Here is a 15571-nt window from a genome sequence, read left to right as displayed (position 1 = left end):
TCATTTTGGCTAATACGCTGCTGGACCCTTTCATACTTTGGCCTCCATGATATCTTACAGTGATCGATTCCACAATTTACTTAGATGATTTAATATTATGTACCCCTATTGTATTCCCCTCCCAAATGCCTATTTTCCAAAAGTGAGAGTCCTAATTTACTTTGTCTCCCTTGTTATGAAAGATCTTATATTTTTCTGATCATCCTCTTTGGCCTTGGCTGTCTCTGGCTCTATTTTATGCTTTTTGAGATTAGGCAACCAGAACATTGCACAGTAATGAAGATGTCAGTACTTTATAGATTTATACAGAGATATAAAAATATGTTCACTTTTGTGCTCAGTGGTAGCAAAGCTCAGTAGGAGGGATGGATATTCTGACCCTTTCCAGAGCCCCTGTAGAAAACATGTTAATGAACTAGTTTAGTTACTTCCTGAGGAAATTATGTGTATTTGAACACTTTCAGGCAGCACAGCATCTAGTATCTGACTTTCCATTTTCTGGGAAGTGCTTTAATTACAAAGGTCTCATACTGAAGTTTTTTTGGTGAGTCCATCTTTTAAGAAAAAAGAAGTAGCCACTTACTGCAATTCGTAGAGGCCCCAGCATGGTCACTACCTGTTGCTTACCCTCCAATTTGAGTCCCTCTGGGATGCAGACATTTCCGACTTGGGTACTGACTAGACCTGCCCGGATCTCTTGCTGTTGGCGGCTGACAGAGAGGTATGTGCAGAGATGCCTGGCTCAGACGTGAGAGGAGCGCAGAGCCACCATGAGTGATAAAAGTTTCAGCTGACACACAGCCATCATCACTGCGACATTTGGGGTGCTACATAGGTTGTGTTGGTCTCAGCAGGTCTCCAGCCTCAGTCACACAAAGTCCCTTTTCCTCAACAGCAAATTCTTTGATTGTAGTTCTGAGTTTTACTGGCTAAGGATCAATATGCCCCAAAGCCTGGTTTCCCTTTAAAATTTCCATTTTATCTGAGAAATGCTTCTTTCCCTTTCAGTTTATACCACACAGAAGGACATGTGGAGGAGGGAAAGCCCAGCTATTTTTAGTGAGAAGGAACCATTAGAATTTTTTGGAAAAGCATTAATGGTTATATATCAAAAACCTGTTCCATTTCAACCACATACACAAAAGTTACCTGCCTACCGCTCTGCATACCAAAGCAAATGAGGTAAGACTATAAAAGCATTCCTTGACAGTCATTTGAGGACTTCTAAGTTGCAAGGTGTGGCTCAAAATTAGAGATGTTTTTAAATTTTTAAGATAAAATTTTGCAAACAAAAAAGACCTTCAATCCCAAATAATACCTTATCTCCCTTGAACTATCAGGCATCACGGACACTGTCACCCTCTCCCTGATGTCTAATCATCCCTTGCTTTCTCTTGTTCTGCTCACTCTTGGTTGTCCTCCTTACTATCTAATCACTTGATCAGGTTGCCTTTGGTGGGTCCTCTTCAGCTTCTTGCCCTTTATATGGCTTGCGGGTCCTCATTTCTTCTGTCTGCTCTCCTGTCCTTCTGGATAAAATCAGAATTTCAAATATTTGTTATCTCGCAGACAATTTACAGATCTTTCTCTATGCCAGACCTGCCTCTTTCTGCCCACACTGAAATCTCAGCTTGTTTTTTTTTTTTTGAGGCGGCAGCCATATAAGCTGAGTCTGGCCAAAATGGAGCTCTTCAATATCTCCTCCCCCCCTTCCACTATGGACAAAAAACCCAAACACTGCCACATAACTTGGACTCTGACCTCTGCTAGGTCCCCATGTCCAGACTACTTAAGCCTTGCAGAGTCTTCCTTCATAATGACAAACAATACAAGGTATTTTAAGAGGACTATGGGCTGGCTCATGACTGTGTCTGACACTGCAACTTCTTCTGGCTCTTCCATCGTTTAGGTAGTGAGGAGGCAATCAAAGCCTCCTATTTTTCTTCCTTATATGTGCAGCATTGCCAGTGTGCAGCTGGAAAAGAGTAGTCAGCTTCCTTTTTCTGAGGGTGGAGATTAAATCAGAAGGCGGAGTTTACATGGGAGTGGAAGAAGCAGTTGGACAGGAGACTAAACTGTGGAAATGACCAATCTGGGGAAAGAGGAAAAGAAGAGAGGGTGGGAGGGTGTCCTGAAGGAGAAGGTAGGGCTGGCAAAGTGAGATGGGCAGGGTGCACAGAGGCAAAGCCCAGCAGCCAAAGGAGGGTGAAGTACCTGGGAAGAAGAGACTGGAGCTGAGAAAGGAACAGCAATGCCATCTTCAGGTACTTTGGTACGGGGCTTGGGATCACAGGTATGCTCACAAGCCTGAAAGGGACCCTCTCTTCTTTAGGGAGACACCCTGGAAGACGAGAGTGAATTGACTGATATTGGGATACGGTTGGTCGGCAACGATTTCTGTTAGTGGATCCCTCTTTGCTATGGGACAGAGACCATTAATGATGCAAACTAGCCTTTCTGCACCAAAATTTTCTCTGGACAAAGTTGAGCTTTGCTTCTTGCCCTATCCTGACAAAGTTTGTTTACAGCTCTCTGTCTGCGGTGAGTGTTGGTTCAGAGCAGCTGAGATTTGCAGGGTACTTTTGAATTCAGATTTGTTTTTTTCCTATTCCTATCCAGGCAGAAATCATCAAGTTATTCACAAATCTGAAAAAATCATGTTATGTGTCCCACCAAAAGCTCTTGGAAGTAGCTGCTGTAGTAGGACCTGTCATACCAGCTTCTTTACACAGTTGGAAATATGACATGAAGATGCAGCATTTTTATTTAATGGCTTCAGCGCTTTCTGTAATACCTCCTGGAAGTCACATACAGCCTGTGGTGTCCCAGGGCACAGTCCACAGATGTCACACAAATTAGCCACAAATCTGGCTGATCACAAGTCCTTACTGCAAGTGGGCTCCACCAGTAAATGTTGTTTAAAAGAAAACTGCTGGTACAGACCAAATTTATACATGCTGTGTATTTGCTTGTGTCAAAAGGAATGAGATGGATGTGCAAGACCATCACTGTCATCTCTTTCAAACTCTGGACACAGTTGTTGTAGTGGTCTATGGATAGACCATTCTGATACAAAAACAAACAAACAAACAAAAAAAAAAACATTGTAATGCTTTTCACTTTAATTGTAATCAGATCTTCACTACTCCACATCAGTCTCGGGGTCTGTACTGACTGGCGCTGAGCCTGCAGCTGCCATACACCAGCGGGAAACGCAGCCTTTAAAACGCACACATCCAACTGTGGTGCTGGAGCACCTTATAACAACAGCAGATGTTTTTGGCACGAAAGTTTTCAGACTGCAAAGCTCTTGAGGACAAAAGGCAGATAAACCCCGCAAATGTGGGATGGAAGCAGAGCTGGGAACAGAGTCCAGATCTGCTGATTCCCGGCCAGCCGCCTGTTTGGCGGGTTGTCCGCTCCTCGGGACCACGTGGTCCTGGAGGAAGCACTTTTCTCCCCAGGAGAACAGCTTGCCCTTGTCTATCTTGAAAACCGCTACAAAGCTTTGTAAAAATGCATGAGCAGAAAGGCAGGCCAAGGGCTGCAGTCAGGCAGAGCTTTTCCTCAGACACTTTGTTGCACAGTTTCATTCCTCTGAGTTTCCTTTCTGTCTCTTGGAATTTGCTTTTCCAAGGTAGGCAGAGAAATAACTTTCTGTTCCAGCTTCGGGTTTGGGTTCAGGGCAAGCGTCACGTTTCATCAGCTCAGTGCGCGGCCAGTCGTGTTACGTCGCTGCGAGCCGGAGCCGCGGCCTCAGGGGCTGCAGCGACGAGAGCCGGCCCGCGGCTTGCAGGACTGCCGCCTCATTTCTGGGAAGATGTGGCTGCTTTTGAAAATCCCTTCTGCCTTGCCCCCAGATTCTGCTTTTCAAATCGTGAAGGTAGTGGTTACCTGCGTCTCTGGAGGCAGCAGCAGCCGAGCGGCGAGATGTGCGTTAGGCTAGCAAAGGAGCGAAGGCAGCAGCCGTTTCTTCAAGGCAGCGGCCTTGGTAGGTGCTGAGGGTTTCCCAGCAGCTGCTCTGAGAATGGCCCCATCCCTCATGCAGCAAAAGCGATGGGACCTGTGCCAGGCTGCATCATAGATAAAAGGGGGGGAAAAAGACAAAACGCTGAGATATGTTATTTTGTACCATTCTCTGAGTAGGATCTTTTTTTTTTTTTTTTTTTTTTTTTTTTTTTTTTTTTAACGATGAGTGAGGTTTGTTGGCTAGAACTGGATTTTTTTAGGACTAAGAACTAACTAAAGTTGAAAGGGGAGCTCTCCAGTTCATCTCGCAGTTGTTCAGGATATGCCATGGCCTGAAGTACTTAGATGTTGCAGATTTTTATTTAGACAGTGGTAATTTTGCTCTCAGCAATGCCACCGTGCGGTTGAGCTAACTGGCCTCTTCTCCAGCCTCTGCTACTGCACAGTCTCTTCCCATCAAAGCACACATCAGGTCTGCTCTGCTTGTAGGGCCCCGGGCTGCATTCACACCGCACATCTCCGGGAACAGTCAGGGCTTCTGGCCTGGGGGACGTGGCCCACTCAGTCCATCCTGCCCCTGCCTCCGCTGCCTCCTCCCCTCCGCTCCCCCGCCTCTGCCTTGGAGAAACCCCACATAGGCAGGCTGGAGGAGCCTGCACATGGGCTGGAGGAAACCCTGTATGCACAGGCTGGGGAGATGCTGTAGCTGCTCCACTCAGCTCGCTTAGTGGGGTGCAGCATGAGAGAGGGTTTGCACAGTTCACATGGGCTAGGACTAAGCCCATTACTAGACATTCGGGCCAAAATCTGCAGAGCATTTAAGTCTGGAAGACCTTTGTGGTTTTGACTCTTTTTTCCTTCTGATTTCCAGAGAGGCCAGGTATTTTCTCTCTCTAGCTCAGTGTGTTGCCTCCTGCCTTAGGAGGCCACCTAGGGCTGGCCCTAGGTTTAGCAAGCAGCTTCTCAGAGCTTTCCGTGTCACCAAAACCCCAGCTGGGACTGTGTCTGATTTTGCGCTTTCCATGCTGGGTACCTTTCCCTTAGCACTGCCGTAGCTCAGGGATCACAGCAGAGTTTGAAGTGCTCCTTTGTAGTTCATCCTGCTGGGACGCAAATTTACAGACAGAAGTGGTTTGTGCGCAGGTGTCCAGGTTACTATATTGCACCCAAAACACAAAACACAACCCACAAACAAAACACAACTGCATCTTCCACCCCCGGAGATCAGGGACAAGCTCTTGTCCAGCTCTTGGACAAGACAAGAGGGTTGCAGGCTTGGCCTCCCCCAGCTCACGTCCATGGCCATCCTTGTCCTGCTGCTGCTTCAAATCAGATGGGCCTTGGCTGGTGCCAGCGGGATGAGTAACGTGCAGGAACACCGACGGGTGGGGTGAATGGTACGAAGTGTCGATGACGCCGAGCACTGCTTCCCTTCGGCGTGGAGGCTTCTCAGGAATGCTTTCCTGTTTTTCATTAGGCAGCTGCATGACAGTCTCTGGGCATGGAGTCCCAAGCCCTTACATGGCCAAGAAAAATACAGCAAGTTCTTGGCCTCCGAATGCCCATGTTGTGAGTAAGCTCAGGGGGATTAAATGTCCAGCCCTGTGTGTGTGTGCATGTATGGGAAAGGACTGGGAGGCACACGGGCCAACCTAGTCAATGATTTAAAGGAAAGAATAAACCTAACTGAAAGATGTTAGAGAACTTGAGGTCATCTTGGTGCAGCTGCTTCCCAGCCGGCTCCAGCACAGATCAAAGAGTGGAATAAGCAGGGAAGTTTTCAGGGACTTGATGCCGAGAGGCTTCACTCCTTTACACTGTGCTCCCCACATTGCCTAGCCTCTTCTTTTAAACAGGACCTCTTCTCCTCCTTAAATAAAATCCTAGCCTGGAGCTATTTCTAGCTTCTTTATGCCAACACAGATTTCCCATGCAGAGAAGGGATAATTTAGCAGTAAATCTTGCACTGCTTTAAATTCAGTTTGCACTCTTAGTGGCAGAAAGTGGGCTTTTCATTATAGGCCTGGAGAAATAGAGAGCTCAGAAGTGTCTGCCATTGCCGGATATACACAAAAAATGAACCTGTGATTTATCAACAAATCTCATCTACAAACTGTCCTTTTTGTTCAGGACAGAATGAAAACTAAAATTTCCATCCTCCGAAGGCAAGAGTAACACACACTCCTCGCTTCGCACACAAACTGTTTGTGGTCATATAACAAGGGATTATTTGCCCTCATCAAAACCTATACTGTCATCTCCCAAAGAAGCTGCTTTCTTTGGATCTAATTGCATTTAATAGGAGACTTGAATATCTCCAGAGTAAACACAGTTGTTGTTTTAATATTTTATAAACTAGCATTTTTGCCAACCAGAACACGAACTCTTAGAAGTCAATGACAAGGAGCCATCGTGCACCATCCAATACTTTCCTTTGTAACTCTGAGCACTTTCGTTAACGCTTTTTCTCTGTCTTACCCTTACTTTGCTGTACTGTAATCTTTTTTACTTCTCAGTGTCAGACCGATCACGCCCGCCCCTGTTGATCAGTACAACAGCAGCAATTTTCAGAGTATCTTCAGAACATGTAATGAAGGGCTAAATTAACAGATTAATACATATAACCTTAGAAAAGACTATGTAACAATTTCTTGCTTAACATAAGTCACAGAATTTCACGCAGCCGTTCAATCCATGGCCATCATTTATAGTTAATTAAAACTCTTCTCCTGCAAAGACATTGCTTGGCAGTTATGGGCTTTGGAGTGCAGGTGTTGGTCGCTGTCTTTCCTAAACCTCTGCAAGTGGCACAGCGGGGGAAGCGGCGCAGCTGGCAGCAACGGCTCCCCGCTGCTCGCCGCAGCCACCAACGTGCACTGTTTGAGAGGGGATGGACAGATCCCAGGGGCTTGCAAATTCCTTCCTGACTTCACTTTCCCAGGAGAATTTTTTAAAGACTCAGCAAAGAGTTATTACATATATAGCACTTCAAATGTCTTTTTTTACCAGGCTCTGCTGAGAGCTGCTAGCTGCAGACACACAGCCTGGGGTGTCACTGGCTCCTTAGCACCCACCAAAGCTCACAGGAGCTTTTCTTGCACACCTGCCCCAGAGATCACCACCAAATATACTGGCCATATTAGAGAAACCAAGCAATTCTCCCTGAGATGAGAGAGAAGAGGCATTCACTAAGGCACAGAAGTGCAAACATTATATTGCATATAAATGTACATAACAGAAAGGGAAAGGTGGAAATTTGCATCATCTTCAGCAGATTTTCCACTAAATAATATAGTTATGTTGTAGATATTCTAAATGAAGCATATTGTTCCTGGGAAATTTAAATGGTTGTTTAGTAAAGAAACCCTGTGGGTAATCAGCTTTCTGGAGATGGGAAACACTGCTAACAGTGTGCTCTGAAAAGACAGACTGCAATTCCACAAAACTATAGCGATACCTGGAAAAGGTGGTGTGTTTCTAAAGCTGGGAGAGCAGCGTCTCTGCAGTGGTTGGTGACACCGTGGCCCTTGCAGAATCACAGCAAAAATGATGCATTGGCACCTGCTGGGGGGCACCAGGCCACGCAGCTCCACACAGCAGCGTTCGCCCGCCCCTCTCATTGCAGAATATTTCAGCTAGTATTTAATACAACATTCACAATTCACACTAAACCACAACACTCCCTGGAAGGAGAGCAGAAGACCCGGGCTCTGCGTGGGCTGACACCAAGTCTGAGGGACTGTGCACAGGTGCTGCCACCTCCAGGCCACCCCTGGGATGAGCCTCACTGACGGTGATGGACCTACCAGAGAAGGAAGGGAGGCCACCAGCCAGCGCAGCAGCCCTTCGGGAGGCCGTGAAACCTTACTACCAGCCCATGGGGTCAATAAAAGTAACACAAGGATTTGACATTCATTATTGTATCCAGTATGACCAGTCTTCAAAAGGAAATCCTAACATTTATTTTTTTTTCCAAAATAAACTGATGGGGTGAATCTCTAAACTGGCAATAGTCTTACACAAGTTTTAAAAGAAATTAAAGGAATTCTTGTCATTTGTCACAATATTCTGTAGCTTCCTATTGCCAAGCAAGGATGTGAAATGCCTCTTCAAGGGGAAGGCTGAGCTTTCCAATGCAGTAGCTGTAAAATAGGTTAGATTAAACAAATCTAGACAGGTTAGATTAAAAATCAGAGAAACCCTTAAGGGGTCAGATGCTCTTATTGGAGATTTTTGCCCTAAATATGCCATCAGCAGCCAGCTGAGCTGTAGCTTTGTCTAGCATTGAAGCAATCAGGGCTGCTGCTCGGCCCTTCCCGAGCCAGTCGAGCTGGCACCAAAGCTCTGCAGCACCCTTGCCTGTGTCCCTGCCTAGTTACAGCACTTTTCTGAACTGGACAATGCCCTGTTTTAAGGAGAGTTTGCAAAACTTCTGCCTGACACTTTGGCAGGCATTTAATGAGCTACTTTATTCCGCTTTGCTCCGTCTCCATTTCTTCCATATAACTCAAGAGTGCATTTTGCTATCTCATGATGTTGTGGGAGTGCTTCAATTATTTCGTATTAGTGCAATATTTTGATTATATGATGTCTTACATGGAAAAGGTTATGCATGACTTTCTCCTTAGCTGAAGAGCATGAGCACTGGCTTGGCTGAGCATAACTGGGGCTGGTATGACCCCTGCCACTTGATCCTCTTTTGCTGAGGACACTACAATTAAAATTTTAATTTTTGGCTCAGTGAAGCCTGACAGAAAGTTTTAAAACACACACTGCCAGAGGGGGAAAACCAATACCCCATCTTCTTCTTCACAGTGATCTGTTCTACGTGCTCTATAGGAGGGAGGATGAGGTAATTATGAAATAATCTGTCTACAGAGAAAGAGGAATCAGCCATAGTTTATTAATCCCTTTGCATCTTTTTTTGGCAAGTACTTGAAGTGGGACCCTTAAATCCTTTCAGTCTCAGAGGTTCAGAGTTATAAGTATGGGAGATTGTGGAACAGTCCTTATTTAATTTATACTTGATCCATAAAACAAAACTCGATCTATAAAATTCAATCCTATAAAACACTACATACAGCATGCACTTTGGTGTCCTTCAATTCAGGACACCATTACAGCAAAACTGGCAATGCTGTGAAGGTGCTTTTATGATGAGTGTCATGAAGCTGTGCCTATTTCTGCCATATTTACCATAGCATTAACTGCACCACTCCACCCTCTAGCAGGTACAAACAAGCTCACTGCAAAATTTATCACTGCAAATCTAAGTTGCTCTTTCCTCTTCCCAAAATTGCTTCAAGAAAATTGTAAGAAATCATCAGATCTTTCATAATTTGACACCCCCAGTTTCTGCCATGATACTTAAATTTAGTATTTTTCTTTCTGTTCTGTTGTATGCAACAGTACTGCTTCTCATTACGGTCAACGGCAATTTTGCAGTACACATTAAAGCAAGGCGAACTATCATCCGCATCCCCGCATCTGCTTTCCTGGACAGGAGAACACCCTTACTGGCACATTTTTGCATGCTTATCTTAAAGGCAATTTGAAAAAAGGGCCTGGCAATACTCCTCTCCTGCTGAAATCCAGCTCACACTATCCAAACTGTGACTGAAAACAACCTCTGCCTTCACAGCTTCTACAATCAGCTTCCTATGTAGCAGGTTTCTCACAAACGCACATAAAGCCAGGTCAGCAAGCAGAACGTAATCCACTAGATATTAAGAAGCAAAATGGCTACAAATAATAATAATAATAAAAAATAAAAAATAAGAGAGAGAGATTGGTTATGCTTTCAAGAGACCTCAATGCAACTTCTACAAATTGTATGATTTTTATCTCACCCAGGTGATCAGGTTACTTCTGCAGGACGAGTGTGTGTTATATGAGGCTTCTGACCCACCACTCCTGCAACAGCAAAGTGCTTGCAGAGCTGCACACACATACAAACGGAATCACATTTTAAAGGCTTAATACATGATAAAAGCATAATTATTTTTGAAAAAAAGGCACTTACACTGAGGTAATTTGACTATTAAGAAAGAATTGGGAAACATTACAGTGTTGAGGGCTCAGAAAAACAAGAACCATAGGTTTTCTTAACCTGAAGACAGAATGGAAGGCAAGGATTCAATCACTGCAATTGAATTAGGGCAAGAACATTAAGATGTTTGTGGGAAGGGTTATGATTAATGTGTTACTAAGTTCTCTGGGCAAGGAATCAATCACTTTTCACCTCAGGTGCTTGGTGGTTCTTTCCTTCCCTTTGCTCACATAGCTTTTTGAAAGGTCATTACTTCCATGTAAGCCCTTGATGACTGCAAGACCAAAAATCCTAAATTCTTAGCCCAAGGGAGTTTCTTTCCACTGGAGCTCGGCTGGAGCCTGCCAGCACGAATCTTGGCCTAGGGAATGCCTCTCCACCTCTAAGCGTGCGCAGATTCCTGTATTTAGTCACTTCTAAGGTATATTCAAGCTAGTAACCGCTCCACAGCGGCAGCAGAACTTGTCCTTTGCCTAAAGGGACTCTGACTTGCCCTGCGTGAAAGGCGTCATTTTACCACATCACCTAGAACAGGTTGGAGCACATACTTTTAACTCTTCAGCTGAGGAAGATAGGCTGTTTAGATACCACAGCAACAGACACCTAATCAATCATCACACAACAGGTTTGCGTTTGATCTTTCCTATCCTTTCTTAAAACATGTATACAAGAACACACAAAGGAAACTTTAAAACACATTTAAGTGTTCAGACAAAAATTGCTCTCCCCACAGGACAGTGGCCACCTACCAGCCTGGAATAGTGATTTAATGTCAACTTAAAGAAAAAACAAAAAAAACAAACAAAAAAAAAAAAAACAAAAAAACAAAAAAACAAAAGCATAAGCTGGTTGAGTACAAGCAGAAAAGCATGGTCTTTTTTAAGGCATCTTCCAAACAAACTGGGGGCAGATAGCTGCTACCACTGCAAGGACAAGGACTCTGTCCTGCAGGACTGGTAAAGCATTGGCCATTAGCCCTTCTCAGAAGTTTCACTAAGAAAAAAGTCAATGTTAGTAACGTGAGCGGTACTAACTAGATCAGTATCTTAGAGTTGCTTAAGACGTGCATTGGACGCATGCAAGTGAACAACAAAGACTGCAAATTTTTATTTTTAATTTCCTTATTCCAGAAACTGAATTAGCATATGACTGCGATTACACCTTGATTAAAACAAATCCACCATAACAGAAAAAAAGCATTCTTTTATTCTCTAATGCACACCAGTGAACACAGCACAAATTTTAATGTCAGTACATAAAAGCATCCTCTTAGTGCACCTTCACTGCAGTTTCTCCATTAGTTCTTTTTAAAAATTATTACATCTTAGATACTGTTTATGCTTGCACGAAGTTTTACAAAATCTACCCATAACACAATTCAGTTTTTGAAGCCAGTTAAGAAGCCAAATTAAAAAGGCCTCATAAGTTTGCTTTATTTACAGTTGCAATGGCTAAGTTTTAAATACTTTACAATCACTCCCAGCCCTGACTCCCAATTCAGAGGATTAGTGCACTTCATGATCAATTTTACAGAGGGGATTAAGCTGCCCATACTTACAGCTAGTGAGGTATCTCAGCTCTCTACATCAAGTACATTTTAGGAAATAAACATGCTGACAAAAATACTTATAATAACGAGGGACAAAGGAGAAATTCAACATTTGGAAAGCATCAGCAGGTCCTTGGTTCTGTGCTGCAGTCATTGACTGAACAGCAGCAACGGGGAGGGGGCACAAAACAGCAGTTAAGGAGTGCCACAGAACAGAGCAGGTACCTCTTGGGTCCCCCGTAAAGAGATCCTTGTTTCAGCTCTCATTTCCTCCTCTTTCTCTAACTTCCCCCCTTACAGCTTTTTCAAAAAAAATAATTAAAAAAAAAACCACACAGAAACTACTCGAGTAAATTTTTGAACTATGACAGCATACGTTTACTTGAGAGGGGGAAAAGAACAACCACGCATCTGGGAGAGCATCTATTTATGTTAGTCTTTTTATGCAGGAGATGCTCACTATGTAAGAATATGGCAGCCCTTTCCTAAGACTACACTTATCAGGAGACAGACGCACTTGCGTTATCTGAACGAAGACAGACCGTTTCCTCCCAACTGTATAGCTGGTGAATGGACACAGGTCTTGTGGCAACTGAGAAACTGCTGTAAAGATTAACAAATAGAATGCACATGCATATATATATTCTTATATACTTTCCAAACCAGAATGGAAGGGAGAAACCTCTATTAATCAGGTAGGTCCAGAAGGTTTGTTTGTTTGTTTGTTTTACGATAAGGTAGATTACTTAGCACATTCCAGGTTAGACAAATTACAGTAAACATTCAGTAACTGGAATGTATATAATATACAAGTACTATTACATTTACAAAGCTGTTCAGGACAATTTTTTGTTTCTAGAATAAGCATAAAAAAGTTACAAGCTAATTCACAATAACTTTAGATACAATGTTATTAAAATACATTGATGTTAATCATAAAAATATTTTACTATTTACATGTACATTGTATAAACCTTAACAATAAAGAATATGCCCACTTTAGGATGCCTTAAACGAATATTCAGGCAGATTGGCCCATTTTATAGTGCAGCATCACCAGTTTTGGTCTTCTCACCATGAAGCTGTACCAGATTCACAGTACCATTGCTAGTGCCTTGTTAAAATTCTTAAAACTTTCTACTGTGTAAGACACATTCATTACAAAGAGCCAGTTTTGTTTCCACTTGGTTTCTTGTTAAATCCTACTCCCAATAGTTCAGGACACTCCGCCTTGCCTTGTGCAATTTGGTTGCATTTCCAAATAAGGCTGTAATTCATTTCATCAGTTATCACGCTATCTTGCTTGTAGTCTGGATGTTGTGCAATAAATTCCCTCATCCATCGAGCAACTGTCATTAACTCTCCTGTGGGCAATTGGAAGTCAAGGGTCAGACAGTTAATACATTCAATTAACAACACTTAACATTCTGCATATTACATACACAATCAATAAATACTCTATATTTTCATGATATATATGCATGTATTTTTAACCATGGCTAAAATTGATGGAAAATTCAACAGACATATCTGTCAGATAGCCCAAAACCTACTTGTCTGGAACAATTTTCAAGCCTTCAGATGTTTTAACAAGGTAGCACAGAGAAAAGTATTATACCCAACTACTGGAACAGGCATTACTAACAAATTATAGCAAGAGGTCTCAAACATTTAACAGAGAAGCTGTCTGAGATAAGTCAAACTGCACTCCAGATACCTCTACAATAATTACATACATATGAAATGATTTTGTGGCTGATCCATCCAACTCAGCTCCTAGCACGGCTCTGTCTACCTTGGATTATTCTGCTATTTTCCTCTGCTGGCAGCTCCCCTAGCAGAAGATAGGCAGATTCCTGAACATACTAACTCCTAGTTTGTATACACAGTGTACTCGGCGCTTACTTAAGCAGGATTTACTTGACCTAATGGCAGTCACTGGGATTGAGACAGCTGTATAGGGCCATTACGTGACACACACTACTTCCAGGAGACCTGTATCCTTGTGAAGCAGCAACTGGAGACCAGCTGGACATCAGTGTTCAAGCTATTGAACCCTGCTCCTGAATGCTGCATAGGTAATCAAACCTCAACTAGCACAAATTAAGCTAACTTCGATAACAAGGCATCAGTGTAGACTGCCAAGGTGTCTGAAGAGCCTAGCAGAAGTCAGTTCTTTTCACTGTATAGAGTTGTTGAGATTCTAACTGCATATAAACACACAGATCACATTATACACACACATATACATATATGCACATATATAATAGCAGATAAGAATTATTCAAGAAGTATTTTTTTGTAATGCCTTCTAACTCAAATGAGAAATCTCTTAAACAGACCAGAACAGGGAATCTGTAAGAAAAATCAATAGGGTCGGGGATTACCAGAGCACAACATTCTTCAACTAAAAACCTGTTCCACGCTATCAAAGCTCATGTAAACTAGAAAGCATCCTAGCACATGCTAACACAGACACTTAGTGTTCAGCCAGCCCAATTGCTCCTCACTGGAAATAAAATGACATGCACTAACCGTCAAAATCCAAAATACATAGATCAAGAACACAGCATACAACTCTCAGAATGCAATAAAATCAGAAAAAAAGCACTATAAATTGATAAGAAGTATTAGACAACTTCTAAATAAGAAGAGACAGAACGAAGAAAGTCTCAAAACTGGGAGAGACAACAGACCAAACCAGTTTACAAAATTGTGAATGTTGATGAAAAGTGAGTAGAAAAGTATTATCTTACAAGAACTAGAAGGCATATCATGAATGTTTAAACAAGCAAAAAAAAAGTGTACTTTTCACAGAGCATGTAATAAAATTGTGGTGTTTTGTGAGGAGCAGAATTATAATTACTTCAAAAGGGATTAGATATATACCATGGAAATCATGACTGTGAATAGCAACTAGGCACCACAGTTACTATGCCACCTTTGGCAGAGAAAATGCCTACGCTGCAGACTGCCAGGAGAGCACATTAGGGCAAGGATGCAGGTCATCTTAACACTACTTTCTCTGGTTTTTTGCAGCTGTGATGGCCAATAGCTGCTGCTTGCCTGGGCGAATCGAGGGTAGTGGTAGCTGCACACAAGCTAGACCTAGACCAGCAAGGACAATACACATCTGTGCTGCTTGAGAAGATTTCACTGGCAGAGACAAACTATGCCAGGGCAGGGTTAAAGCCACAGCAGCAACGCTGCAGCGTTTAACACACAGGAGTGCTCTGTGTTCACCATCTGAAGAGAGAAATCTGAAAAATGACCATTCTTTGTAGGCAAGACGTGTCCTGTGCTAGATGGGCTGCATTTCAGGCACATTCAATTTAAGACTGATGGAAAGACAGAAAAATCCAGAGTGCATGACTGAGAAATATCATGGCACAGAAACATAATGGCTAATGCTTTTTCTGTGAACTCTAGTTCTTGTGAATTATCATTTAAAATAATTTCAGTTTAATCACAGTTAAAGAGATAAAAGCCCTAGATTCCATCTACCTTGCTCCTGCCTTTTAAGTCTCTGTAAATACACGGGCTGATTTTTTGCAATGCCTGCAACTTGAAAACCATTTGCACCACAAACAAAGCAAAAAAAAAAAGTTCTTCAGAATGACTACGCTGGCCACACAGTGCTGAGCCTCAGTTAATTAGCTCTCAGGAAAGGAAATAAAAAGAACAGAAACAAAACTGAACTTATGCATTCCTTTTCTTTTTGAGCAGCATTCCTCTGAAGGACAAAGCCCAAGAAAACATTGTTACTGCAGTGGCTAATATGCTTCAGGAATTTTTCTTCCTGTCCGTTTCTCATCCCTCATTCAGTTAAGCCAAACATCAAATCCCAGTCTGTGTTACTCGAGAGGCAAAAACGTGAAGCCTCCTACAAACAAGTAGCCTTAGGGATGGACATTTTCAGTTAAAGTAGTAATTAGTGAACTTGCTACCATTATGAAGCACTACTGAAATATTATACAGCAGGTGTGGGCAAGTGCTGATTTTCA

General features: G+C 42.7%; 1 protein-coding gene across 2 annotated transcripts in view; it reads right to left on the bottom strand.

Moving 5' to 3' along the window:
- Positions 1–11115: 11115 nt before the first annotated feature.
- GCLC (glutamate-cysteine ligase catalytic subunit) overlaps positions 11116–15571 on the bottom strand; it is a 37124-nt gene continuing 32668 nt past the window's right edge. For both annotated transcript variants that reach the window (XM_062572925.1, XM_062572926.1), the window contains exon 16: positions 11116–12931. In XM_062572925.1, coding sequence (XP_062428909.1) covers positions 12726–12931 — 206 coding nt within the window. In that variant the 3' untranslated portion in view covers positions 11116–12725. The remainder of the gene's footprint in view (positions 12932–15571) is intronic.

The sequence above is a fragment of the Rhea pennata genome, chromosome 3 (assembly GCF_028389875.1).
Source record: "Rhea pennata isolate bPtePen1 chromosome 3, bPtePen1.pri, whole genome shotgun sequence".
In the NCBI taxonomy this organism is placed as follows: domain Eukaryota; kingdom Metazoa; phylum Chordata; class Aves; order Rheiformes; family Rheidae; genus Rhea; species Rhea pennata.
The sequence above is the reverse complement of the archived record's forward strand: the minus strand, read 5'-3'. Positions and strand labels throughout refer to the sequence as shown.